Genomic DNA, 27,084 nt, shown 5'->3' with positions numbered 1-27,084 from the left:
GGATTATTTTACTGGGAACCAAAACTGGGATATACTACTAGCTGTCTAGGAACATCTCCTTGTTCAGGCTGAGGTGTGGCCTGTGAGGGCTCTTTGTGTGCACACATGTACATCCCATGTGCTGTATGCACACACGTGCATACATGTGCCCTGTATGGGATCTGTGTCCATACATATAAATACCTTGTAGGAGCTATGTGTTGTCTGTGTGTGCTGTACTTGCACGTTTGAGCTCTGTGTCATCTGATATGTCCTTGTGTGGGTGGCCAGGATCCTATGCCAACAGCAGCTGAAATGACTCCACACTTACTGCCCAAACCCAACCCATCTGTGAGGACATCTCAGGAAGGGCCTCCCCTCCCATGTGCACCCACTGAGGAATTGAGGTGGCACCACCCCACTCCCTAGCCGCTGGACAGACCTGACTCTGGTCAGACTTATGAGCACCATCCACTCCCACCTTGTGGACTGAGAAGGTAGCTGGGTCCCTCCCTTTTTATGAAGGTGACCAAGGGTGGGTAGTGGGGTCAGAGGGCAGGACAGTTGAGTGTTGTCCTTCCTCTTGGCCATATTTACCCTCCCTGCCTGCCTGCTGTCCCCTCCAAGTCTGTAAAACTCCCACAACATGAACCACATACTTGGCCCTGCCTCTCCCTTCAGCTACATTTCTCTTTCCTCCGAAGCATCCAAAGAGCTTCCTAACTCTCCTCCACTCTATTCCTCTTTCTCCTTCACTGCCCTAATGGGGTTGCTCCACTACCAAAATGACACATCCAGGGACTCTGCTCAGCCACTGCCTGCCTTGCACCTCTAGAGCTTCACCAGGCAGACCCCGCTGACCACATGCTGAGAAGCCCCTGACTGCCATGGCCCGAGTGCCCCCTACATTTTCTCTACATCCCTGGCTGTTCCCTCTCTGTCCTCCTTTCAAGACCCTGTTTTCCTCAGCTTTCCTACCTGTGCTCCACACAGCAGTGAACTTCTAACTATGCCTCCTCCTCAGGTCCTGGGGGACTGCCCTGCCCTCAGGGTAAATGCATGAGTTAAACAACAAAAGGTTCCTGGGCAACTGCACCGTCTTCAAGACCTTAGTATACTATTGAGTCCATCATTGTGCCTACTGTATCCATCCACCTCAGTGAGGGTTACTTTTGCTAGCCATCTACCAAACACGATGGATGTGCTTTTCTAACAACTTTCTTGATGATATATCCAAAGTAAGAGAACTGAAGTCTTGCCATCCTAAGGAACACTCTGGTTGTAGAAAAAAATACAAAAAATATTCTTTACCTGGCCCAAAACATCAGTGCTGGAGTTGAGGAACTGTGCTCTACAGCAATGAATTGCTGAACATCAAAGACAACCTCAAGTCCAGAGGTTCCCCACAGCCATGGCACCATTCCCAGGTGGCCCTTTGTAAATATGCCTACTTACGCCTTCTGGGGTCCCCTTGACTTCAGAACAAGTCCATGAGCTCACTCCAACTCATGGTGACCTTATGTAGCAACAGAAGCCAAGTGATGGGGATTCACTGGCATTTAGTGGGCAGCGGCTAGGAATGCCAAGATGGTCTCTCAAATTCAAGATTTGTCAGGATGACTTTGGAATGTCCCACTGGGCACTCACAGCAGAAACCTCTTTGTAATTACCTGCAGCCCAATCCTGATTCCATTTTACATGTAAAAACATCAAGGTTATGATTTGGGGGGCATGGTTTTATTATAAATTGTTGTTAAGTGCCATCGATTCAGTTCCAACCCATAGTGACCCTGTATAGGGTTTCTGAGGAGCAGCTGGTGAGCTTGAACTGCCGACCTTGCAGTTCAGAAGTCTTTGCAGTCTGGCGCATTAACCCTCAGCGCGCCACACCAGGGCTCTTTATTATACACTGGATGTGCCTATTTCAGCACCCACCCATACCTCTGCTCAATTTTTATGAACTTCTTGGACAGAACAGCTTCTGATCTTCATTTTTTAAACCCAAATGTATTCATTAAACATCAAGATGGGCCTGTGACATCATCATCGTATCTGCCAAGCATTTACATGTTGAAATACATTATCAATTACTTTCCCTAAATCTCTCCTTCCAAATAGTGTGATTGTATACTGGCTTTTGAGAGCACATGTGTAGGAAGGTTATATTAGAATGTCAATTCAGATTGGCAACGTGAAAACCTTAACTCTAACACACAGAGTCACAAGAAGTTAAGAACTGACTGATGGCAACCAGCACAAAACAGAGGAAGATGTTCAGAGAGAGCCTGTCTCTGGGACAGATGAAGACAGAACAAAAGTGAGGAGCTGTCGCCACCTGGTGGCGAAATAGAAAGATTGGCAGCCCTGTTCCCTTCACCTCCTTCCCAGATACCCTGATCTGTGCTTGAGGCTTCTCCTTCAGGGGCTTCAGGGATCCAGGAAAGAGTCCTCGACTGAGAAGTGGAAGTCCAGGGCACTGGTCTCAGATCAGCTACAGATTTGCTGTGTGATCCTAGACAAGGGCACTGCCTTCTCTGGTCTTAAGGTGGTGTGAGAAGCTAGGAAAACATGACCTGAGGGCCCTTCAAGTCTCCCACACTCCTTCCTTTTGACCAGGAGCATCTGAATCCCCCTATGTCCTGCCCTCTGCTGCCTGCCCACAGGGTGGCCTTGCATAGGTACAGTCCTCCTAGAGGCAAAATGGATGGGCCATCTCTTGCTTCCTTCCTAATCAATCCTCTGGACCCAGCCAGCCCCCACGACTATCTTGAAAGTCTGAGGTCACTCCCAAAACAGAATTCCTCTGCCACAGTGACACACAGACCCAACCTCCGTTTTCCCAAGTTAGGGGTTCTCTGAGGGTAGAAGGTGGCTGCCCCCACCTCGATGGAAGCTCCCAGAGGGCCATCTCTCCTCTCCTGCCCCCAGACTGGGCTGTCAGGAACCCAAATCCAAGCACTTCATTGGCAGACCTGCCTCCTTCCACAGGACCTCCAAAGACCCCAGGGACCCCAGCTCAGGAAGGCAGGCCCAGAGAGTAGCTTGGGATGCACTTGCCAAATGCTCCGCCCCTAGTGCCCATACCATCAATGCCCCAGAGCCCATTGGAAAGGCCCCCATCCCTCGCCCCCTGCCCAGACGCCGAGAGAAGGGGCGGAGGCAGCGAGGCTCGGAGGCGCGTGTAGAATAAATATAACTTTATCCAGTAGATCTCAGCGGAAAGGCCAGCAGTAACAGGTGCACCAGCGGGCTCCGGGTGGAGGGGGGGTGGGGGAGAGGGGAGAGACCCCAACCCCAAGGCGAGGAGATCCAGGCAGAGCCAGCTCCCCCAGCACAGGAGTACAGGGGTAAGGGGAGGGGACCCCCTGGAGGCCCGTCCTGCGGGGCAAGGAGGGGGTATGGGTGTGGGGCAGACAGGGGGCTGGGGAGGGAGATGAAGAAACTAGGCTCAAATGTGTCTGTCAGCCCATCTGTCCGTGTTTGTCTGTGTGTAAGACAGAGAGAGAGAGAAAACCAGAGTGTCCAGGGGCCGGTGTGGGGTGCTGGTGGTTGTGAGGCTGGGAGCTTAGATGACAGGGGCACTGATGGGGAGGCAGCTCTGCCCAAGGAGGCAGGGCTCAGAGACACACTGTGTGCTCCAAGGGCCCCATGTTCTGCCCCTGTCCACCTCTCACTGCGGGCACAGGCAGGCGTCAAAGGCCTGGAGCCCCTCCTCCTAAGAATGGCCTTCCGAGAAACTGCCCACACCCAGTGGTCAGGCAGAGGGAGAAAGGAGCTGGCCACTTCCCCAGACAAGTGAGGGGAGGACAGGCCTCAGAAAGTTAGTACTTCACAGTTTTAAAGAGAAAACTGAGGAGAAAAAGGCTGAGGAGGAGGCTGAGGGGCACAGGGACTTGGAGAGCGAGGGGGAGCCCCTCCTCTCCCTTGGGACCTGTCCCCCTCCAGCTCTGGATCTGACTCCCCGCAATACACAGCACAAATTCCTTCAGTATAAATGTGCTTAAAATGAAAATTCTTATTTAAAAAAATCAAAACAAAAAAAAATTAAAATAAAAACAAAACCAGCGAGAATTAATACCTGGGGGTTGGTATGGCAGGGTATATACAAGGGGAAGCTCCCCACCCCTGGCCCACCCCCTCTGTCACCAACCAAGGCAGGGGGGAGAGGGTCCCCAATTGGGGAGCAATGGCTTGTGAGTTCTGAGGACAGGGGAGCCAGGTCCTGGCATTTGCTGGTGATGAAGATGTGGCAAGGTGGGCAGAGGGGTGTCTTGAACACAAGGCCCCCAGGTGTCCCATCCCAAGGCCCAGGACCCAGGGTGCTCACTCAGTTCACTGCCTTGCCCCCTGACGTCAGCCCAGGCAGCAGGAACGCTCAGTCCATGGAGGGCCCAGGCCACTGTCTGAAGAGTTGCAGCCTCCTCCCACCCGCCATCCAGGGCAAGGTCCCAGTTCTGTCTGGGAGGACAGTGGAGGCAGGGCTGATGGGGTCACATGGTTGGTAGAAAGGCAGAGAAAAGCCGGGGCACGGGGCACAGGTGGTCACGGGGAGTGAGTGGTCGGACTACTTCTGTTGGAGCTGGGGCTGAGGCTGGGGCTGCAGCTGCCTGGAGGAGGGGCCAGGCTGCCCCCGTCCCGTCCCCTGCCCCCCTGCTGTCCACTCAGAGTGTCCAGGCCCTCTGAGTTCTCCAGCATTTCCTGGATGAGAGGTGGCATGGAGCCCGGGATCTCCATCTTCAGCGTGATCACTCGCTCAGCCCCTGCAGGAAAGGAAGGGGCAGAGATCAGGGTGCCTGTGAGGAGGGAGCAAAGGGATCAACACAGCCAATACGCATAATGCACTGAACTCGGAGCGCAGGTCTTTTGACGTGAGCCACCTCCCTTAAACACATGCCTAAGGAACAGTATGGCGAACATGAGTTCCAGGGCCAGCAGCCTGGGCCTGACGTAGGACCACTGGCACCTCAAAACAACTCTACAAACCCTATTACCATCCTCACTCCTCAGATGGAAAACTGAGGCTCAGAACTGCTAAGTGACCTGTTCAATAACACACACCCACGTGATTATGTGACATGGTCCCAGAGCCAGGCCCTTAACCACCACGACAGGCCAATGCTGCCACCTTAGGGCAGGCAGGAAGTTCCTGAAACATGCTGGGGCCTCTGGAAGACCTTGCCCTAGGCATATGAGAAGGGGCATCAAAAAATGGAATGAAAAGAGAACAGAATTTTTCCAGAAACTTTTTGAAAACCCTTTGTATGTACACTTTGGGTCCAGGTTAGTGGAGGGCTGTTCTGAGCACAAAGAGGTAGAGTGTTGGCTCAGATGTAGGGCACAGACGATGGGCACTGGGCCAGGAGGTGGGGGCGTTGGTCTGGGCAGACACAGCCACACTCCAAGGATAGGAGCCTCACCCTTAGCACTGATGCTCCGCAGGTCTGTGATCTTCATCAGCATCTTGGGGAACATGTGGGGGCGGCTGGGTCTCCGTTTCCGTACATAGACCTTCAGTGCCTCCAGCAATGGCTCCTGCAGCATGTCCACCCTGTCTGGCTGCTCCAGGTCCTGCCGGTCTAAGGAAACAGAAACCCTCCTGAACTAGCTTCCAGGACCAGCAGGGTGAGAACACCGGTGCGATCCCAGCCTTGGCCACTAGGGGGAGAGCCTGCCCAAGCCAAAGACTGAGCACCACAGCTAGCTTCTCACCTCTGGTCTCAAAGAGCAGAAGGTGGCTGCGTGCTGCGTGCTGCACACGCAGAATACAGACCTACAGGCACTGCCTAACCCATTGCCAGTCAGACCCAGAGTGACTCCACAAGACAGAGCTGAACTGCTCCTTAAGGTTTTTTGAGACTGTAAATCTTTACAGAAGCAGAGCCTCATCCCAACATAAACAGCAAAAGACAACATTGGACCTTCTTACCCCTTTAACCGGCCCAGGTGAGGGCCATTTTTGTCCGTCTTACAGAAACGGACTCAGAGGAGTTCAGCAGGCTGCTCACACAGCTGGCCAGGATTTACATTTGGGTTAACTGACCTCCAAGGCCTGTCTTAACCCCCACAGCAGAAACACTCCCCAGTAATGAAGGGCCAGAGATTAAATTCCCATCATCACTCCCTGACTAAGTGGCCAGATACCAGCACCTGCTCCTCTCGGCTTCAATTTTCCTTTCTAAGAGAGGTAAAAGAGAGACCAGGGGTCCTTCCTTCCTGATCTGATGAACCCTGCCTGCGAGAGGTCCCAGACTGTACCACCACCTTCAGCCTGGTCCCCAGCCCCAGGCCCCCTGCCCACCTCCGCAGATGAGGCAAATGGCGCTGAGTAGTCCAGTCTCGGCGTCATCCATCTCCAGGGGCAGCAGCTGGTTGGCGAAGGCGAAGACCAGGTCAGTGAGGGGCCCAAAACCAGCATTATGCATTTGGGTCCGGTTCAGAGTCAGCCCATCCGAGAAGGTCATTGTGTCCTGCTCAGGTGTGTACCGCGTGCAGATCCGCAGGATCTGGGGGCAGAGGGTGCTAACGCTCAGGGACTCCAGCCCCACAGACCCCAGCACCTGACAGATTCATTCAAAGATAGATTCCCCAGAGGACCACCTGACAATGCTGTTCAATAAAACGTTCTACACTGGTCCACTACGGATGCAACACATGTCAATACCAGCATCTGAAATGTAATCTAACTACTTGTAATTTGAATGTAAACAGCTTCACTTGGCTGGTGGCTACCATCTCAAACAGCCCAGAGAGTAACGAAATTTCCAGGAGACAAGGACGATCCTGGACTTCTGGCCACACCTCGACACTGCATACAAGAGGTGCTCAGTAAATGTGTATTGGGTTGACCCTGATCCTGCCTCCCTACACCTAGAGCACGGGGTTGAGAGGCTACCTTGCAGAGAGCACCCTGTACCTCCCAGCTCACCACCCTCTCCAGACCCTTGAGTTTAGTCAAAGCCCAGGTTTCCCCAACCTGGTGTAGCCAAGAGGGAACAGGTGATGACAGACTTTGAGGGTCCCTTCCAATGCCCCATCCCACCTCCAGCCCAGTCCAGTCCCCTACCCCCACTAACTGCCCGGCAGTATCTGAATCCAGCAAGCCCTCAGTTACGGTGGCCTCTCACCTGTGCCCCTAACAACTCCCAGATGCCACTTCCTCTGGGATGTCCTCCCTAGGGCACAGGCAGCCGTGGCTCCCTCCTCCATGAGGAGGGGACAACCCTCCTTCCCACCTCCAGACAACACTGAGCAAAGCTTTGCAAATGGAAGATTTTCACAAGAGGGGACGGGACTGGTGTGCCTACTGTATTCCTGATCCCAGCTCACAACCTGGCCACAGAGGGCCCCAGGTGAGTCTTAAGTACGGATAAGTGGGTGGAGAGGGGAAGGCTCAATGGAGACATGGGTTAAGGACAGGTAGATGGATGGGTGTTTAGGTGACTGAGTGCTGAGTGGTAAGCACTCAGGTGAGTGGATGAATGTTTAGAGAGGAAGGATAGATGTTTGGGTAGAGAAGTATTTGGGTGAGCCAATTCCAGATGGGGTGGTTATCAGAGTAGGAAGTCATCCTCCAAGGACCTGGGAGCAGTGCCCAGGTAGGCAGAGAGCAGACCCTCACCAGGATGTCTAGGCAGGCACCCTTGAGCAGAGTGATCTGGTCCGCAATGGTGAGGGTGGTGAAGCCGGGCAGCTGCTTGGCGAACTCGACAGTCTTGATGATGCACTTGGTTGAGAGTTCACTGAACTTGTCCCAGAGGTCAATGTCCAGAGAGACGCGTTGTTCTGAGCTGTTGTTCTGGGGGAGGGGGAGGATGAGAGCCTTTTCCTTCAAAGCACCCTTCTCAGTCTGGCTCCACCAACCCTCCCAAGCCCGCCCTCTGGCTGGCCTTCACTTCCCCAGAGCTCTTCTGGAGAGAGCAGGAGGCAGGCACAGAGGACTGGCTATCCTGGGTACCCCACAGCAGGCTGGGAGCCGTACCGTAGTGTATTTGCCCAGCTGGCAGAGGGCAGGGAAGGTTTCCTGGTGCGCTTTGCGCACCTTCTCGATGAGCTCCCCCACCTCTGGCGTCAGCGTGTAGCTCTCGGAACACTCGGGCTTGGATACCTCCTTCTTCTTCTTGTTCCGGTCGTTCCTCACAGCTATGGAGGAAAGCAGAGACCAGGCCCGTTGGAGGGAGGTGCATGGCCCATCCCTAGCCAGGAGCTCCTCCCACTAGACAAAGAGCTGTTGGCTGTCGAGGAGGTCACCATGGTGGCTGTATATACACACACACATGTGCACACACACAAGCAGGCATGGTCTTGGATCGAGCCACCCCCAGGGCCTCATGCCCACAGCTGTGTCCACGTTCACCATCCCATCGTCTGGCTCAGCTCCTCAAGCCCACATGCACTCCAGGTGGGCATGTAGGGCAGGGCGAAAGCATGTGTGGGACCCTTCGTCTCCCTCCTCTGTGCTTGGCAGCCCCTGCCCCCCACTCCTTTCAGCTTCCAGGAAAGACCTGCTCCGCCTCCACTCCCCCAGCCCCTAGGAAGCAGTCTCCCTTCGGCTTCCTAGCTCTGAGCAGCCCCCAAGCAGGCTGGTGGGGAGTCAGGCTCCCCAGCCTTGAGGTGGGGACAGACGGACTGGAGAATCTCTCGGCCCATTAGCCGGGGAGCTGACAAATCACTGGGGGCGCTGAGCCGCACACACCACTCGGCTTTAAAGAAGCGATGGGGTCGTTACCAGCCGATTATCCCGGACACACAATCACTCACAGGGCCGCTGGTGGCGGCTGCTGACACGAGAGGAAGGCAGGGTGGGGGTGGGGGGCTCAGGGAGGGGGCAGCAGAGGTGGGGGAGAACTGGCATAATTTGGAGATCACTCATGTCGATTCTGCAAATTCAATAAAGTGCAGGGGAGAGAAGGGAGAGGGCGAGGGAGAGTGGGGGGATAATTTGGGAAGAGAAAATTACGGCTATGACAAGACGTTTATCATTCGGAAGCTTTAATTCTATTGAAATGGCAGCTGCTCAGCTCCGGGGCACAGAGCAGCCGGGAGAGGGGGAACTGGAGGGAAATAGGGGGCTTATGGGGGAGGGAGAGGGGCCCCCCACCCTGCTCCTTCTGTGCTGAAAAGCTGAGTGCGGAAGCTGGTGGAAGTCAAGGGAGGAGTAATTGGCAGTCCCTCAAGCAGAGGGTCCCAGGCCTCTAGGCCTCAAGTGATCATGCATCTGCGGTGGGGAGCCACTGCATCCTGGGGTCAGCACCAAGGACCCCCCCCATCCTTCTGCATGGGGCAGGATGTTCTGGGTCTCTCCATTGCTATCTGGAGCTCCCTGTGACCAACTTAGAACCATCCCGCCCTCCCCCACCCCCCAAGTTTCCTCCCCACTGCCCTCCCTACAAAGGGTTAGGGGGTCCTGAAGCCCCCTCCCCCATCCTCCATCCCCCAAGGCTCAGGCTCCATGGCAACGGCCACGCAGACAAGGAGGCGTCTGTCAGCGTCATTTATCTCTGACATCATCAATCACCGGTCACCACGGCAACACCCATGATTCAACACAAGAGGGTCTCCCTGTCCATCCCTCCTTCCCTCCCTCCCTCAGGCCTCAGCTGAGCCCAAACTGGAAACCCCCATTCCTTTGGGACTGGGTAGGTACTAATTCTCTCTTCCAACTCCAGGTCTCAGGCTTAACTAGACAATGGCCTTCAGATCTCTGTACCAGTCCCCCTACACAAATACACAGCCCCGCTCCAGAGACATACATACACACATGTAAACACATATAGCCAGACACACAAGCAGGAAGTTAAATGAACATTGAAGCCAAACAGATCCTTGCACACCACTGTGACTGGCGCACCAGTGTGCATGCTTCCACACATCTGTCTACACCCAACCCCTGTGCCCTCGGGTGTGCCTGAACCCCTGCCCTGTGGCACTCACACTCCTTGGACATGCCCACTTCGAAGCATTTCTGCAGCCGGCAGTACTGGCAGCGGTTCCGGGTCACCTTGTTAATGATGCAGTTCTTGTCCCGGTGACATGTGTACACCATGTTCTTCTGGATGCTGCGGCGGAAGAAGCCCTAGGTATGGAGGAGAGGAGTTAGGTTAGTCACTCCCAAGCTGGGCCCCAGCTGAGGGGTAGAGAGGGCCAGGCCAGCTGCTGCCCTCAAACCTTTGCCGGTCACCTACCAGGGCAAGCAAGACAAGGTTAGGAGAGTGGTTCACCTACAAGGACATGCCCCAAGAGAATCCCAAGAGCTGCCTCAACACTGCAGGGTGAACAGGGGACTTCCCCCAGCCCACACCCACATTCCTGACCTCCTCTTCTGTGGGGCAAAGGAGGAGAAGGGGCTGGATGGGAGAGAGGCAGAGATCTGTGACCTACAACCCTGAGCTCAGAACACATAAAAAGAACTCAAGCAGGAAGCGACCAAGGAGGGAGACACACGGGCTGGCTGGAGAGGGGACAGACAGACAGACACACACACAGACTCAGCAGCCAGACAGTAAGACACACAGCTAATAGACCAATCAGAGACAGGGCTCTCCACACAGAAGAGCCAGAGACAGAATGAGGACAAACCTGATGACACAACCACACAGGACAGGCCGACACAGTCTGAGGCTTGTGCTTTGCCCTTGACCTTTGCCTCACACCTGAGGGAGAGCCACTCCAAGTTGAGGGGTGGTAGCCCAGTGCTTCAGTCCCTGAACCCCAGACTCTCTCAGAGGAAAGAAGTACAGAGGTCAGGCACCGGGGGAGAGGGGGAAAAGCCAGGCCCAGAGCTGCTGGGAAGGGGCAGCACACCTGATGTGGGGGTAGGGGAACCCAACCAGACACTGGGGAGCCCACAGCCTGGGCACCTGAAGGGGAAGCCAGGGCAGGGCGCCTGCTGCTGTCTCCTGCCAAGCTGCCATGGTGAGTGAGGTTCAGGCAGGGCCGCTGGGGGCAGGCCTCTTGGGTCCCCAGCCAAGAGCCGAGCAGCAGCCAACTCACCATGGCAACCTGGGCAGCAGTGGCAGAGCCTTACCAGCTGAAGCATAGAGCTAGGGAGAAGCACTCAGCAAGGGTGGATGGGGACCCCACTCATCTAGCAGGGGGGGTTTCTATTGCAGGCAGCCCCTCGGCCCCCATGCACAACAGCTTCAGAGACTCCAAACCTATGTGCTCCCAGGCTAAAGTGGGGACGCGTCTCATTGATCTGATTAGGGCTGTCCTTCCCAATGACCTCCCGCAAGCACGCACTCACCTTACAACCCTCACAGGCGCTGACCCCATAGTGGTAGCCTGACGATTTGTCTTGACAGACAAAGCACGGCTTGTAGATTCGGGGGAGAGGGGGCGGCGAGGGGGGGCTGGGCACTATCTCTTCGGAACTGCTGCTCTGGGTCTCAATGGCTAGAGAGAGAGAGACAAGGGGAGGCGGTTAGAGTCTCAGGTGACCATCCTTAACACCCACCTGGCCCCAGCTGCTTTCCCAGGAACCCTTCCAGCCTGAGCATTCTGGGTAAGAGTCTAACTCCAGGACTGTGACACAGCCTCAGAGAGAGGGGAACTTCCTTAAGGCGGAGCGGAACTCAGGGAAGGAGGCTGCCAAGGAAGCTTACAGCATCCTATCACTCCAGTGGATATCTCCAGGGCCTGCCACCTTCTGAATCAGAAGGATCAGATTCAAATCCAATTCTAGGGACATGCACACCTTTGCCCTAGGCTGGATTCTGGAGCACAGGTCCCTAGGTGGCCAGGCAGGCCCTGCTCTTCTCCACCACCCCCCTGAGTTAGGAAGGAGTTAAGATTCAAAGAGGGAGGGAGGGAAGAGGACACAAGCTGGGGGCAGAGGAAACTGGGGTCAACAGGATATTCAAAGTCGGCCACTCCCCCTGGCCCTCAAGCTTCCGCTCCCCCCTCCACCCCCTCTCCCCCCTCCACCCCCTCTGCCTGCAGCCACAGCCCCTCCTCCACCCAAACAATCCCCTGGCCTGGGACTCAAGGGGAGTAGGCACCCCCCACCAGCCCCCCCCCATAAAAGAGCCAAGAATGTTCTGCCTCCCTGCCAGAGCCGGGGCAGGGGGACCCCCTGGAGACAGGGAGAAGAGTCCCCGTGGGTCCTGGCAGTCCATCATCCTGGGTGCCCTGTCTGGGGGTAGGGAGCATGACAAAGAGGGTCTGTTCCCATCAATGCTCTGTCTGTCCAGCGCCAATACTATATCCGGGTCCACGTTACTACCCCCCTCCCCTACTGTTAGTCGGCATCAAGAGGGCAGCCTGGAGGGGTGACCCAGCCACTTGCCAAATCCTCCCCAGTTCCTGGCTCTATGCCCCTCACCCCAGGCGGAATGAACAGGGATGGGCTGGGTGGGGGCTGTCTGTGCCCAAACCCCCGGGCAGTGGATGGAGGGTAAACTGGGAGGGGTGTGCTGTGCAGGATTTGAACTATGACCAAGATAATGCTGGATTCCCAAGGGACCACCCAGCAAAGTCCATTTGTCTAAGGCCCAGGGTGAGAGCAGATGCCTTAGTAGGTCTCACCACCCACCCCCCAAATCTTACTGGACCCACCCTATACTCTAACATAGGAAGATCTGACATTCAAAGGTGGCCACAGCTCCTGGACCAAGTACCTTAGAGTTACCAGTCATTAGGTCCTAAAGTGCAGGCAGAAGGGAAGCGCCTAGGTGGGGGGTGGGGGTGTGTGCGCTGGTGCTGCATGCTTCCCGTCTCCCCACTTGCCCACAGATGCACCAGGGGTTACCAGGCCGTGGACAACAGGGACCAGGCCAACAATCTTGCAGGGCTTTCCTGGCCTTTAGTAGGTAGGGCCTGGGCACCATTTTCCTGGTTCTTAGGCACAGTGTGGCCCTATGTCTCTTCCCTGCCCAAAGTCCAACTTACAGCAAAGGGACAGCCACTGCCCACATCCCTACCAGTCCAGCAGACTGACCACCACCCACATCCCTTCTGCCGAATCAGGTCCCCTTTTGCAGTTCTCCCTGAAGCCAGACAAGTAGATCAGACAGGCGGGAGGCCTGAAAACAGCTGCTGGGGGGTGGGGGGTGCTGGGGGGCCCTGGTGAGGCCAGGAGGCAGAGGGGTGAGCCACAAAGAAGCTCTTTGTTGTGCTAACTTTTTCCAAGACGTAAAGCGGTAACAATAGACAATCCAGACTGGTGGGGGTGTATCAAGGACAAGAGTGTGTGGGAGGGGGGGCATGGCCTAGAATCCTGGTCAGCATTCCAACAAGCAAACGAGGAAGCCACTGACCTGCAGCTTGAGCCGACGCCCTTTGCCCTGTCGGCCCCGCCTCTAAAGTGGATCAGACTACAGGGCGATAAGGACCTCGAACTTTGGGCTACGGAGTGAGGTGGGGAAAGGCAAGGTGAGACACCGAGGGGGATGAACTAGAGGGGAATTTGGAACACTACGACAAAGTCCAGAGGGTGTTTATGGAGCTGAAAGAATGTGCTTTTTAAAAAAAATTGGTTTTTGGCAGGAAGCGAGAAACGACCCGAGAGGGGCGCGGGGGCTACAGTGTGGGCTGAAGCCTTCACTTCAAGCTCAGCCCGCAGTAGCTGGCGGCCTCGGACACCGTTTGTTACAAGGTCTACATTACCTCTACCTTCAGTACATGCCCACCTGTCACCCAGGTAACTCAGCTCTGGGGTTTGGCGTTCCACGCTTCGAACCCAGGACCTGGGCCCAGTCCCCACCTTCCTAGTAGGAGGGTCCAGGTGAGGGTGTGTGCGGTTCTGCACTCCTCACAGCTTTTCCAGGAGTGAAAACTCCGCTTAACTCCCTGTGTCCACAGGCCGGTCATGGACTCGACCCACGGGGGAGGGACCTCCCCGCCTGACCCCTCCCTCCCCGAGGCCCCAGCCCACAAATCTCTCCACTTCCGGAGGGACGAAGCTAGAGAAGCAGCCCAGCGCTTTAACCCGCAGTGCTATACCAGGACTCCTATATAGCAATAGATAACCACAGCATATACTATAGGGCAATGGCTTTGAAATTGAGCTCCAGGCATAAATTGGAAGAACCTTGAATGGATCAGTAGCACCTTTCCAACTCAAAAGTTCCAGCGCCCGGCGGAGGGGCAGGCAGGCACCGGCCCAGGAAGCCAGGGGCCTCTCCGCTCCCTCCCCTGGCGGCGGGCGGCGTCCCGAGCGCTCCGCTTCCCCACGCCCCAGAGCCGTGCCCCAGAGCCGTTCGCAGGCTCGCACAGGGGCCGGTTTCCTGGAGGAGATCAGCAGGAAATCAGCCGGGCCCCAGGCCAGCGGTTCCCCTCCCAGTCCAGCTGGCGCCCGTTTCTCCACGGCTCCCCTCACAACCCCTGGGGAAGGGTGGGGAGTGGGCTCGAGGAGAGGGTGGGGCGAGTATGGGCGTTGCAAGGCCAATGAAGGCCCCGGGCCCAGGGGCCAGCGATAAGCATCTCTCCCCTCCCCCTACTAAAAGCATCCACGTGCTTTACATTCTTGGACGTCTGGAAGTGGGGTGGAGGCTTGAGCGGTGGGAATAGTGGGGAGACAGATGGGGAAAGCCACATCCTGTGCACCCCTCGCCATCCACTACACCCCAATGGCCAACCTGCCATCTCTTTCCACCTTTGGTGGACTTAACAGTAAAAATGGAGAATTCTTGAGAGGGTTGAGGGTGACTCCAACCAAGAGGATCCCACACGTATTAATCAATCCCATGTACTCTAGACAGCTCTGGTAGCGTGGTTACGAATCCGGCTGCTAACCGCAAGGTCGGCAGTTCGAAACTACCAGCTGTTCTGCGGGAGAAAGATGAGGCTTTATGCTCCTGTAAAGATTTACAGCCTCGGAAACCCTTTACGGGGTCGCTATGGGTCAGAACCCACTAGACGACGGCACTTAACAACAAAAAAGATTTACAGCCTCGGAAACGCTGTGCAGGGTCCGACTCCACGGTACTTAACAACTATAGACAGGGTCCGATGGCTACCACCAGCCCTGTTTCTGTCTCCAGGCTATTTCTGGGTCTCAGAACAACCCCTACAACCCACCATTCCCAACCCCCAGGCATCCGACACATCTGGGAGCTGGGTCTCAGCTCTAGAGGGGCAGATTGCCACTTCCCATGCTCCAGGTTGGAGGAAGCAGGGTTTGCCAAACGTGTTGTCCACCCAACTTCCCAAACTTCTAGGAGCTTCTCAGCACCAGTTCTGGGCCAAGAGGAGCAAAAGCAAGGAGACTAAGAAGGGGACTCAAATCCCAGCTTCTCCCCAGTTCTCTGGAAAAGACTGCCAAGATGGTGGGTAGGGTGACCCTAAGCAACCTGCTCCCAATTTTAGTCCCAAAGTAGAGGGGACCTTCCTCTAGAGCTGGGGGAATGGGTAGAATGATCCTGGTCTCCATCTGCCACCACTCCCTTCTTCCAAAGTCTACTGAAGCTCACACCTTCCCCTGAAGTTCATACTTTTCCCAACCTCCCCCTGCAGCTTCCTAGAAGCAAAGGTCACAGGGCAGAACAATAGGAAAGGCCAGGCAGAGGTGGGTCCTGGGAAGGACAGATGCGGGGTGCCTCTCTACCTCAGGTCTCTGGGGGTGAGGGTCTGGAACTTTGCCCTTCAACCCTTCTCCAATCTGCCAAGCCCCCTGAGGCCTGCTCCACCCCTCCTCCCTGGCAGGCAGGAGGTAGGGCCAGGAGGGTTAGGAGGACCTCCTGGGAGAACAGAGCCCTAAGCAGCATGGGGGAAGAAACCTGAGCCATCTAACAATAACCCCCAAGCACCTGCTCACTCCCACCCAGGGTACACTGCCACAGCTGGGTGTGAACATGCCCAGGTGTGCAACCCTGGCCTGCAGAGCCCTTCCCTTCCAGGGGAGCCTGAACCCAGACGGGCTGCAAGCCAAATAAGAAAGGCGAGCAGGCCTCAAGGCTTTTTACCATCATCCCTTACAGTAAGGGACAAGCCAGTGACAGGCCCAATCCCTGAGTACAGACAAGGTAACAAAAGGACATGGTGGGGCGAGGGTGAGAGGAGATGCAGTCCTCAATTCCATACTAGCTCCAGACCCACAAAGCAAACTTCTCCCCCAGAAAAAAACTGGACTGGGGGCGGGGGATTCTTCCCACCAGAATAGCAGTTTTTCTTCGGTTCCTGGGACAGGAGTCTCAAAGATGACAGCCAAGTGTCTGGGGCCAAGGCAATCCCTAGATGGGCCAGGTGCCCCTCTGGGAGGTATAAGAGTTGGTTAGGATGGAGGAGATGTTTAATCAAGTTCCCCTTTCTGTCACATCCCACTGCCAACACCCAAGACACCAGCATTCCCCTAACACCCACTCTAATGTAGAAGAAACAGGGACTGGGGGCAGCAGCTGTCCAGAGGACCGGACTCTCCCCCAGGCTTTGGCAGGCGTAGGATCTGCGGAGGAGGGAGGCCCCTCCTCTGAGCAGACAAGCCCACAGACAGGACCTTCACCCCACCAGCAAGGGTGGAAGCACTTGGTTCCAAGCAAGATGATATAAACTGAGGGGAATGGGCTTCATTTCCCTGGAGAAAGTGGAAGAAGAGAGGACTAAAATGTTTCCTGAAAGGCGGAACCCCCAAATTTCCTTCAGATCTAAGAACAGAAACAGTGACCACGGTTGGAGAGGGGGCGGGACGGGGGAGGGTTCCAATTGTCCAGGGACTGGGACTGGGAAAGTGAAGGGTCTAGACAAGCCACAACGGTGCCCCAAGCCGGCATCTCTGAGTAGGAGTGAAAGCCCCACCGCCCACCCCATCCGCAGTCCTACAATAGAAGGGAGGCCGGTACGTACAGTGGTTTGAGCCATTCCAAAGCGGAGTCCGGAGCGGGGTGGAGTAGGGCCCGGGAGCAGGGAGCCCCTTCTCAGGGAGCAAACAGGCCCGGTTCTGGTTATAAAAATCCACCACTAGGAAGGGGTTAGGGGTGGGGGTAAGCCCCCCCACTTCCACACTCTCATACATCTTCCCCCGGGAAGCCAAGAGGTCCGGGCGGGCAGGGAAGCCCTGCACCGCCCCTCACTCAGCCGGCGGTGCCATCCGTGAAGAGCAGTTGGGGGTGAGGGGCACGTCCCCCCACCCCTACTGGTGGCCCGGGCAGGGGGCCGCCCCCTGCCCTTAAGTCCCCCGCCTTTAAGTCCGATGGCCGCTCCACCAGTCGCAGGTGAAAAGCAGGGAAGTTGTGCGTGCTGCGGGGAGGGGAGGGCGTTCCTCAGCTCTCCCGGGGAACGCCCGGCGAAGGGCGAAGGACCGGGAACTCAGCGGTTTCACCTCGAGGGGGCTCCCATCTCGAGACTCCTGGTGTGCGAGGCAGAGTCCGTCAGCCCCCCAATCCGCAGGCAGGGGGCGGGATCGGCGCAGGACCGCAGGAAGGGGGTCACCGGGAAGGGGGTCACCAAGCACTTCCTCTTCCCAGCCGGGGCTCCAGGGCTTCTCCAAGCGAGGATTCCCGGTGGGGGGTGGGGACCTGCGCGGCTCCGGCTCCGCCTCCGGCGAAGAGCCCAGCAGCCGCAGCAGCTAGCTGGGTCCCAGGCAGCGCCGCCCGCCCCCCTCCCCGCAGCGGGCGTGCCCCCTACCCTCCAGGTCCCACCCCCTTGTTAGTCCCGCCCCGCTCAGGCACCACCCCTAATTTAACCCTTTTCTAGCAGGTCTGGCTACAGAGGGCAAAATGCAGGGACTGAAAGGGAGGGACACTGGATATGAATAGGAGATGGGGGGGGAGGGCGTAGAACGGGGAGGAGAGGAGAGGGGAAAGGCAGAAGAGGAGTAAGTAGAGAGTCCAGATGAAGACAAGAAACTGGGAAAGAAGAGGACTACGACTACGGTGGACGCTTCCCCTACTCCAGTTCCTGCTACCAGCCTCTCCAGTGATATGGTCAATTACCGACCAAGAAAGAGGAGAGCTGGTCCTAGCGGTTTGGTCAATTCTCTGCCAGGATGGAGGGGAGATGATCCTCATGTCCTCCCCCCTAACACACACTCCCTCCCAGCCCAGGCCTTCTTTGCCTAAGGTAATGTGGCTGAACTCACCCAAAGGTGTCTCACCTCCAGATGACCCACCCACCGCCCGTGACATCACCCGCTCTTGGGGACTCGCCCTCAGGTCCCCTGCCCACCCGGGCTTGACCGGCTCCTCAGTAAAGTGAGGGAGGGGCTACAGGAGGAGAAAAGGCCTTGGTTTGAGTGGTCAAAAAAGTGTTAGCACCACAAATGCGTCATGACGCGTGTCCGGGGTACGACATTGTGCGGCCAGGGCGCTGTGTTGGAATGAGACACCCGGCTTGTGTCATTGTCTATGACATCATGTATGGCTCCGCTGCCTGCCCGCCAGAAGTCTGAAACGCAGCACCAAGGGTGGTGTTAGTACAAGCACAGAGAGAGGAGGCTGTCCTCCCTACTGCGTGCCTCCTCCTCTCTGCCTCAGTGTCTCCCAGCTCCAGAACCACGATCCGACCCCACCTCAAGGTCCAGCCTTGGAGAGGGAAAAAGGGGGTGGCTGGTGCCTTTTGGCTGACCACCTCCTCCCAGAAGCCCTCAGATGCCTGTTTCATCTGGAAAAGGCGGGATTAGAAAGCTCCCCAGAAGTAGGGGAGGCCCCTCGAGGAGGAGTTATCCCATGACCCTTCTGCCAAGTTCCCTTCCTCCTAAAAAGAAAGGAATGGGAAACTGCATGCGTCTCATAATATTCTTCTAGAAACTAGGTTCTTTATGTTGTCATTTCAACCTTACAGTAAATACGAGATAAGTGTTTTTACAAATAAAAATATTTTGCAAATCTTTCTTCACAAGACTGGGTGGTTTGTCCAAGGGCATACTAATAAAGGATATGGGCAGGTATTTATTTGAGCTTTCTGCTGTTGGCCAGAGCCACACATGTTCCACCATGCCAGGCCGAGTGAATTGTAGTTCAAGAAAAACTGTCTTTCCTAAATGTCTCTTATGTGGATACCCTGGTGAGTAAAACAATCCCTGACCTTGTATACCTTACAGAGTAATAGACATTACGCAAATCATCACAAAATGTTATAGATATAAATACAAACTGAAGGAGCTCTGGTAGCGTAGTGGTTACACGTTGGGCTGCCCACCTCAAGGTCAGCAGTTCGAAACTACCAGCGGTTCCACAGGAGAAAGACGAGGCATTCTGCTCCTGTAAAGATTTACAGCCTCAGAAACCCTGTGCAGGGTCACTATGAGTCAGAACCGACTCCACAGTACTTAACAACAACAACAAAACGTAAACTGAGACAAGTCTATTTCGGCATAAGTACGAGGGGGCTTCAAAAAGCTCATGGAAAAATTTTATTATTGTCTAATTCCATTTTTCCACAAACTTTTTGAACCCTCCTGGTACATATCGTGTGCTTTAGAGGAGGATTAGTGGAGTAGATGTTGTTAAGTGCCGTTGAGTCAGTTCCGACCCATAGTGATCCTCTAGAGTGTTTCCAAGGAGCGACTGGTGAGCTTGAACCACCAACCTTACAGTTCAAACTGACTTTGCAGTGGAGTAGATACCTCTAATTTAAGTTGAGAAGTTCTGGTATGGTTCTATAGAATAAGCACAGGGCTGCTAATCAAAAGGTCGGTGGGTTCAAACCCACCAGCCACTCTTTGGAAACCCTATCTACACAAGCACGTAACAAAATTTAGGCTGAAGAGTCAGAGAAGATCTCAAATAAAGCAGAAATCTATAGAAAAAGAGTAGAAGTTATCTGAAGGAGTTAGGCAAAAATATCAAAAAACCAAACCTACTACCATCAAGTTCATTCCAACTCAAAGAGACCCTATAGAATTTCCAAGACTATAATCTTTAACGAAAGCAGACTTTCATATCTTTCTCTCTCAGAACTACTGGTAGGTTCAAACCACTGACTTTACATTAATAGTCAAGGACTTAAAAACAGTATGCCACCAGGGCTCCTTAAGAAAGAGTCTTTTTGTTAAGTGCCATACATAGAGTTGTATAGTCTTAGTGAAAGAGCCTGTGCAAAGGTCCTGGGGTCACAGAAGTTGGTGAGTTCATTCAAGGAACTGATAGGTGACCAGGGTGGTTGGAGCACAAAATTCGAAAGAACAAGTGGCACAAGACCAGACAGGCTTATAGGCCTCTATAAGACTTTTGCATTTTATCTTATACACAATGAAAAGCCACAGAAAGATTCTAAGGAGAGAGGCAAGATCTGATTTACAGCACAAAAAGATCTTCCTACCAGCTATGTGAAGACTGGATTGTAGAAGGACAAGAGAAACCAGTTAGGAATTATTTCAAAAGCTGGCCAGGCAACAGACAATGGTAGCTTGGCCTGGGAAATGAGCAGTAGTGATGAGCAGAGGAAGAAGGATTCACAGCATCTTTTGAAGATAGAATCAATGTAAGGATGAGAAAGAAGGTAGCAGAAAACTTTCTGGTGTATGCAACAGCAAAGCTCCTGAGATTGCAAAGGAGAAAAGTCCACTGGGCTGTTGGGACAGGTGGGTGTACGACTCAGAAGTGAGGTCTAGTTACAGGTGGAATGGTAGGGTCTGGGGCAGGTATGCAAGCCTTGGGAGCAAAAGACATTGCTAAGGAATCCCAGACCCTGACATCGTTCCTCCAAAATGATATAGCTCCTAGGCACCAATTATGAACCAGGCTCCATGTTCATAGCTACAACGTGCTAAGGGACCTGAGATCCTATCCCTGTCATCCAAGATTTCATGCACAGGGGAGTAGCATTCCAAGAGGAAAATAGATGATGTAGAGTAACCAGGTGGTTTGTTGTTGCTAAATGCCATTGAGTCGATTCCAACTCACAGCGATCCTGGATAGGGCTTCCTAGAAGCAGTTGGTGAGCTTGACTTGTCAACCTTGTGGTTAGCACTCCAGTGCTTATCCACACAAGGACCTTCAACTAGGTGGTAGTTGTTGTTGTTGAGTGCCATCGTGTCAGCTCCGACTCACTGCAACCCTGTACAGGGTTTCCAAGGAGTGGCTGGTGAGTTTGAACCACTGACCTTGGGGTTCAAACTAACCTTGTGGTCCAGTGCATTATCCCACAGCACCACACCAGGACTAGGTGATAGATGAGTGTTGTTGTTGTTGTTGTTGTTGTTAAGTGCCATCGGGTCGGTTTAGACCCATAGCGACCCTGAATGTTAGGAGGGGAAAAAAATAGAGCCCCCAGGCATCCAAAGGAGAGGGATGCAGTGTTGCAAAGAAGGGGAAACGTATGCTAAGGTTTCTGGGACGAGGCAGCATTCCAGATGGTCCTTGAAGGCTGGAGAGGACTCCCAGAGCAGGACAGGAGGAGAACCAAAAACTGGTGGGTGAGATGCCTGTTCTGGGCGACAGCAAGGTCATGCAGTAGGTTAGAGCAGAACACTGTGTCCCAAAGCAGTGGGAGTGGAGGGAAAAAGGTGGGCTCTGGCTAGCCCCACCGCCTCCAGGGCAGCAGTCAGGGTCCTCTTCCAGGGCTCTGCATTTAGAAAAGACCCTCAGAAGGCACTTGCTGAACTGGCTACCGTGTGCCAGGCAGGATTCCCTCCTGTCCTCAGCCCCAGCTGAAGGAGCAACAAACAGGAAGTCATGAGACCAAGTGCCCAGTGGACACTGCGTCCCAGCTCAGGGTAACTGTCTCCCAGGGCAATGCCCAGCTCCACCCCATCATTCACTGCCTTTGCAAGAAAGGTACTTGCAGCTCTCCAAGGCCCTCATCAGCAAGCCCTGGCCAGCCAGCAGGTCCAGGTAGCCTCATAGCAACTCGCTCTGTGGAGGAAACAGACTCGGGGAGAGGCTGGGTGACCTGCTGAAGGCTGTCCTTTAGACTTCTCTGTCCATGGAGCTCTAAGCTGCAGGCTGGCTGGGGTTTCCAGCAAGCCAGAAATCAAAATGAAGTGGGGAACGCTTCTGTTTCAGATCTTGCTCATAGGAGAGGGGAGAAAAGAGAAAAGGAGGGAGCCAGAAGAGGAAGGTGGTCTGAGCCACCCCAAAATGATTGGGAGAAATGGAAGCACTACCCCTTTCAGATGTCAGCCCCCCAAAGGGTAGGCAGGACCTGCCCTGGTAGAGTCCCATGAGCACTTGTCCCTTGGCATAGGATAGATACAGTGTCTCAGGTCCTGGCTAGCCTAACAGGAGTGCAGCCTTCTTTCCTCTCATCCCCTCCCCCAGCCCACTCTGGGATCCTGCCCACATGAGGGGGCCAGTATATTATCAATTCAGGGAGATAAAAGGTGAGGGGCCCCATTTTCATTCAAAACCCCAGGTTATAGTCTTCTGGCTGATTCTGCATTTTGGACCCCATGAAAGACATTGCTAGGCAGTACCCCCTCCCCTGGGCTGTCTCTCCTATTGTCAGGGGGAAGAGTGAGGAGAGAGGGAGGCCAAGAGGGAGGCTGCACAGACAGCTGGCTTGGGAAGGTCCCCAGGCACCTTGCTCCAGGATGCCTTCCCTGACTGCAAAAAGGAGGAAGTGACAAAGGAAAGAAGAAGAGGAGAGGCACACCCCAGTCACCAAACACTCAAACTGTGGACAGAAAAGTGTGGAACCCACCCTCTGCCCTCTGGGGGATCCCACCACCTGGCTCCACTATTTAGTGCTTTCAACTTCACTCCCCTCACTCCCCAAATTGAAACAAAGTCACAGTAAGAACTGTGGCTTTTACACTATGTTCCTTTGGTGTCTGTCTGGAAGGAGAGGGGTGCCTACTGAGGTCTGCACATGCTGAGGGTTACACGGGACGATTCCAATGTGGGGATGGATAAGAACAGATTGTATCTGCAGCTTCCTGGACTGGATGGGGATCTGGCCCTGCCCTCGACTCTCCCTTTCCCTCCAACCTCAGGATACAAAATAGAGAAGGGGCGTGGCCTGGCGGGGCCTTCCGTGCGCCCCCTACTGGGGAAAGTAGGGATCAGACTGCAGAAGGAGGGCCTCTGCCGTGGGAAGAGCCTCAATGGCACTAACCCCACCCCCAAGACTCTCCACGCACAGGAGTGCCCCCTACAAGCGCCGTCCACAGTGGTCTGTCATTCCCATACACTGAGTTCTGCGGCTCCCTTCACCTCTGCCAGCTCTTGTTTCCTCATGCGTAAATGGGAGGCCCGGTCTCTCTCCCAGGGCTGTAAGGATTAAGATCTACAGGACAGACACAAAGTCTCTGGCACCCGGCATTCTCTCTCCCCAGTTTCCGCCCGGATCCCTCTTTGTACCATGCCGTCAGAACTGGGGCCACAACACACATCACACGCAAAACATGCAGCACAGCGGATGACCTCAATGCTCTTGCCTAATGCTTACCCTCAGAGGGAAGTTCTAGTAACATCCTTATTATACAGATGAGGAAACATGCTCAAAGATGTTACCAGCACTTTGTAAACTGCAAAGCCAGAACTCGAACCCAGAACTAGCCCCAATGTCTACGGTCTTAACCCCTAAGCCACACTGCCGACCCCACAACTCTGTCACACTCCTTTGCCCCTCGAATTCCCAGGGTGAGCAACCAACAAGACTGGACAACTTTCCTTTCCAGCCTACAAGAGTAATGAGAAATAGAGACCCTCCCCTCTCAAACACGCATGTAACAAATCCAGACCCTCCCCCTACACACTCTATGCCAGAGGAGGCTGTCTCCCCCCCACTCCCCCCCTTCCCAGCACACAAGCTGAGACCCCCTTTCTGGTGTTTGACTTGATTCTTCTAAAATACATTCAACTCCCTGACCCTCTCCACCCAATCAATACAAGTCATTAACTCCCTTCCCAACACATATCCAACCTTGACCCCCTCATCCCTAAAGTACACAGAATCCTGACACCCCCTCCCAAAGCACACATAACCCTGACCCCTTCCCACAATGCACACAGAATTCCTAAACTCCACAGTAAACACCTATCTTCAGAGACCAAGCCCCAACGAGGTAAGGTGGGGGGCAGGGGTCCTGCATCATCTTTGGGGCCTCCCACTCTGGATCCCTGGGAGATTAGTAGCAAGACAAACATCGGCCCCTTCCACAATGACCTGTAGAGGATTTCTGTCATCCTATAGGCCATTGGGTCTCTGAAGGGTATACCTAGGGTACCTAAGACCCAGCCTCCTCCACACTGGAGGGAAGGAGGTGAGGTGAAGGAGGCAGCACCTAAACAAGTGTATTTGGTGGGGTGGAGGATGAGGAAGCCTCAGCAGTGAGGCTTCCTACAAAAGGTGAGAGGACCAGAGTACACTGTTACATTCTCCGAGCTGGGGCTCAGAATACAACTTCTAGGCTCCTGAACTGTGAGAAAACCAATTTCTGTTTGTTAAAGTCACCGAATTGTAATATTTCTGTTATAGCAGCAATAGAGAACTAAGAAAGAAAGTTTTACTGGAAGAATGTGGTGCTGCTCTAACAGATACCTAAAATGTGGAAGCAGTTTTAGAATTGAGTAATGGGTAGAACCTGGAAGAATTTTAAGATGGTGGTTAAGTGCAGTCAAGTCAGTTCCTACTCATAGCAATCCTGTATAGGGTTTCCAAGGCTGGAAATCTTAATGGAAGCAGAAAGCCTTATCTTCCTCCCACCAACCAGTTGGTAGATACAGGAGGCTGATAGAATCAAACTGCTGACCTTTCGGTTAGCAGCCCAACTCATAACGTACTACGCTACCAGGCTCCTTGAGTTTTAAGGTAGTGTAGTGGTTACAAGTCGAGCTGCCAACCTCAAGATCAGCAGTTCGAAACTACCAGCGGTTCCACGGGAGAAAGATGAGGCTTTCTGCTCCTGTAAAGATTTACAGCCTCAGAAACCCTATGCAGGGTTGCTATGATTCGGAACTGACTCCATGGCACATAACCACCACCACCATAGTAAAAGTGTACTGCCTTGAAGAGCCCGTTGGCAGAATTATGAGCATCAAAGACAATTCAACTGAGTGTTCAAGAGGAAGTAAGGAGTGTTACAGAGAGTCTTGTCTGAATATACAAACACCAGCAACAAAATGTCGTGTTAAATGCACTTCTGGTGAAACTTTAAGAGAAACTGATGAACATATGTTTGGACAATGAAGGAAGGGCAATGCTTTTTATGCAGTGGCAAAGAACTTGACTGAATTATGTTCAAATGTTTAATGGATGGTAGAACTTGTAAGTGATGAATCTGAACAACTGTCTGAGATTTCTAAGCAAAATCTTAACAGGACTATGTGGCTTATCCCTGTTGCTTATAGTAAAATGTGAGAGGAAAGAGATGCACTTAAAAGTTCATTGTGCAAAGTAAAAACAGAACTTAAAGATTTGGAAAATTCTGGACACATGTCTTAAAATGTTCACCAAGGGCATAGCTAAACAATCTTTTGTTAAAGAGATTAAGCCTCTGACTAATGAATCTAACCAACTCCCACAACAGAAAACCCATCAGCTTAGACTAAAGAGGACAGAGAAAGAAGGAAAGGAAAGACATTGTCTGCCTCTTGGAATTCTATAGGTAGGAAACAAGGCCAAAGGAGCCATATCTGTCGTCCTCCGGGGGGGGGGGGGGAGACCATCCCCCATCACTGGAGTGGCCTGGAAACAGCAGCACAGATGAAAGAACCATGGGAAGCAGGGCCTTCTTGGTTTCAAAGGGTGGGGCCATGGTCTTCTGGATCTCAAAGGGTGGGGCCACAGCCTGTCAGGTTTCAAAAGAGCTGTTTCCAGAGTGTGGGGCAGCAATTATGGTGTGCCAAGGACATGGGGCCACTACGTGGGAATACCATCACCAAAGGCCAGAAAAATGGGGCCTACCAGGGCCAAGGTTTTGCCACTCAGATAGACCAGGAGAATGGGGTCACCTAAAGACAAGAAAACAGAGGTGCCATTTCAGAGGGCAGAGCTGAAACCTGGGCTACAGGGTCCCCCATACAGACTATACAAGGCATGGCCATCACCCAGAGTCTGGAGGGTGGGGACATTTCCCGGGGGAGGGGGGGCGTGTGCATCTCAAGAGAAGAGAGGGTTCTTCTCAGGTCTTGAGCGATAATGTACTTTGCTCTGTGGGGGTTTGGGACTTGCTTAGTGCTTGCTATCCCTTCTTTATCTCCAATTTTTCCCATTTGTAGTAGAAATGTCTGTCTTGTACCAATACTACCATTGCACTTTGGAAACAGTTAACTTGCATTCCAGATTCCACAGGTTCACAAATGAAGAGGAATTTTGGGATATACCTGAAGTCTCAACCATAAGTGCTTTCAATGACTCAGAAGATGAAACTTTAGACTGGGAGTTGAGTTAAGACTTTTGGGACCATGTGATGGGGTAAATGTGTTTTGCATATGGCAAGGACATGAAATTCGAGAGGGGCTGCAGTGCAGTGAATTACTTCATTTATCCACAGTCTTTGTAATTCACACCAAACAACTTTTCCCCAGATGGGTCCCGGTAAGAGAAGGTGGGATAAGATGCTGATAGGATGATATGGTTCAGTTGTGAGTGATTGTTAACAGGGCTAACTGTGAGAACTTGGAACTCTAACATAGGTATGCGAAGAAGCAGGAAAGGGAAATCTTGCTACCAACAAGAAAGAAGCATCAGGAGCTGAGCGTGTCATTTGGACCCCAAGATCCCTGCATACTGAACCTCCTCAACTCAGGATACAGCTCTGATCCCACCAAAGAAGCTTCAGAGTTGCTACAGGAGTAGAACCAAGAGTAGAGCATGAGATAGTGGTAGGCTTCCCGCCTAGGGAACAAGTAAAGCTGAGTGCCTTGAGGCAGGAAGCTAGCTTGTGACATGGGGTGCCTTCAGGCACTTAACGGGGGGAATCTCAAGCGGAGATCCTCTGGGCTAAGACTTAGAGCCAAGTGGAGTGTGAAGTGTCCTTTGGGCATTTAGCAGCAACACTTAACGGGTTTTGTAACATTGCTGGAGTGGGGTAGAGGCCAAGGTCCAGAGAGAGGTCCACCTTCAGGCATAGCTGGGAAAAGGCTGTCTTGACAGAAAGAACTGGATCCTGAACATTTCTGGTCCTACACTGTATGTAGCCTATTAACCTGATAAATCCCACAACTGAGTCTGGTGTCTGAGTTCTGTGTGACCATTACAAATAACTATGGAACCCAACTGACAAGGAGAGAGTGCTGTGAGAGATGCCAATTTTACAGGAGCCTAAGGGTGGAATGTCATGGATGACGC

General features: G+C 53.6%; 1 protein-coding gene across 3 annotated transcripts in view; it reads right to left on the bottom strand.

Annotated features, from left to right (window-relative positions):
* Positions 1–3,974: 3,974 nt before the first annotated feature.
* RARA (retinoic acid receptor, alpha) overlaps positions 3,975–27,084 on the bottom strand; it is a 49,190-nt gene continuing 26,080 nt past the window's right edge. Inside the window, exons 1-8 of one of the 3 annotated variants that reach the window (XM_006832587.1) lie at positions 16,756–17,276; positions 11,222–11,370; positions 9,910–10,051; positions 7,958–8,118; positions 7,598–7,774; positions 6,278–6,482; positions 5,397–5,555; positions 3,975–4,739 (exon numbers count right to left, since the gene is read on the bottom strand). In XM_006832587.1, coding sequence (XP_006832650.1) covers positions 4,522–4,739; positions 5,397–5,555; positions 6,278–6,482; positions 7,598–7,774; positions 7,958–8,118; positions 9,910–10,051; positions 11,222–11,370; positions 16,756–16,924 — 1,380 coding nt within the window. In that variant the 5' untranslated portion in view covers positions 16,925–17,276 and the 3' untranslated portion in view covers positions 3,975–4,521. Of the gene's footprint in view, positions 4,740–5,396; positions 5,556–6,277; positions 6,483–7,597; positions 7,775–7,957; positions 8,119–9,909; positions 10,052–11,221; positions 11,371–16,755; positions 17,277–27,084 lie in introns of those variants that run through there. The other 2 variants (XM_006832586.1, XM_006832588.1) reach the window with 2 other exon arrangements.

The sequence above is a fragment of the Chrysochloris asiatica genome, unplaced genomic scaffold (genome assembly GCF_000296735.1).
Source record: "Chrysochloris asiatica unplaced genomic scaffold, ChrAsi1.0 scaffold00007, whole genome shotgun sequence".
NCBI lineage: Eukaryota > Metazoa > Chordata > Mammalia > Afrosoricida > Chrysochloridae > Chrysochloris > Chrysochloris asiatica.
Note: the sequence above shows the minus strand (reverse complement) of the source record. Positions and strands in the feature narration are given on the sequence as shown.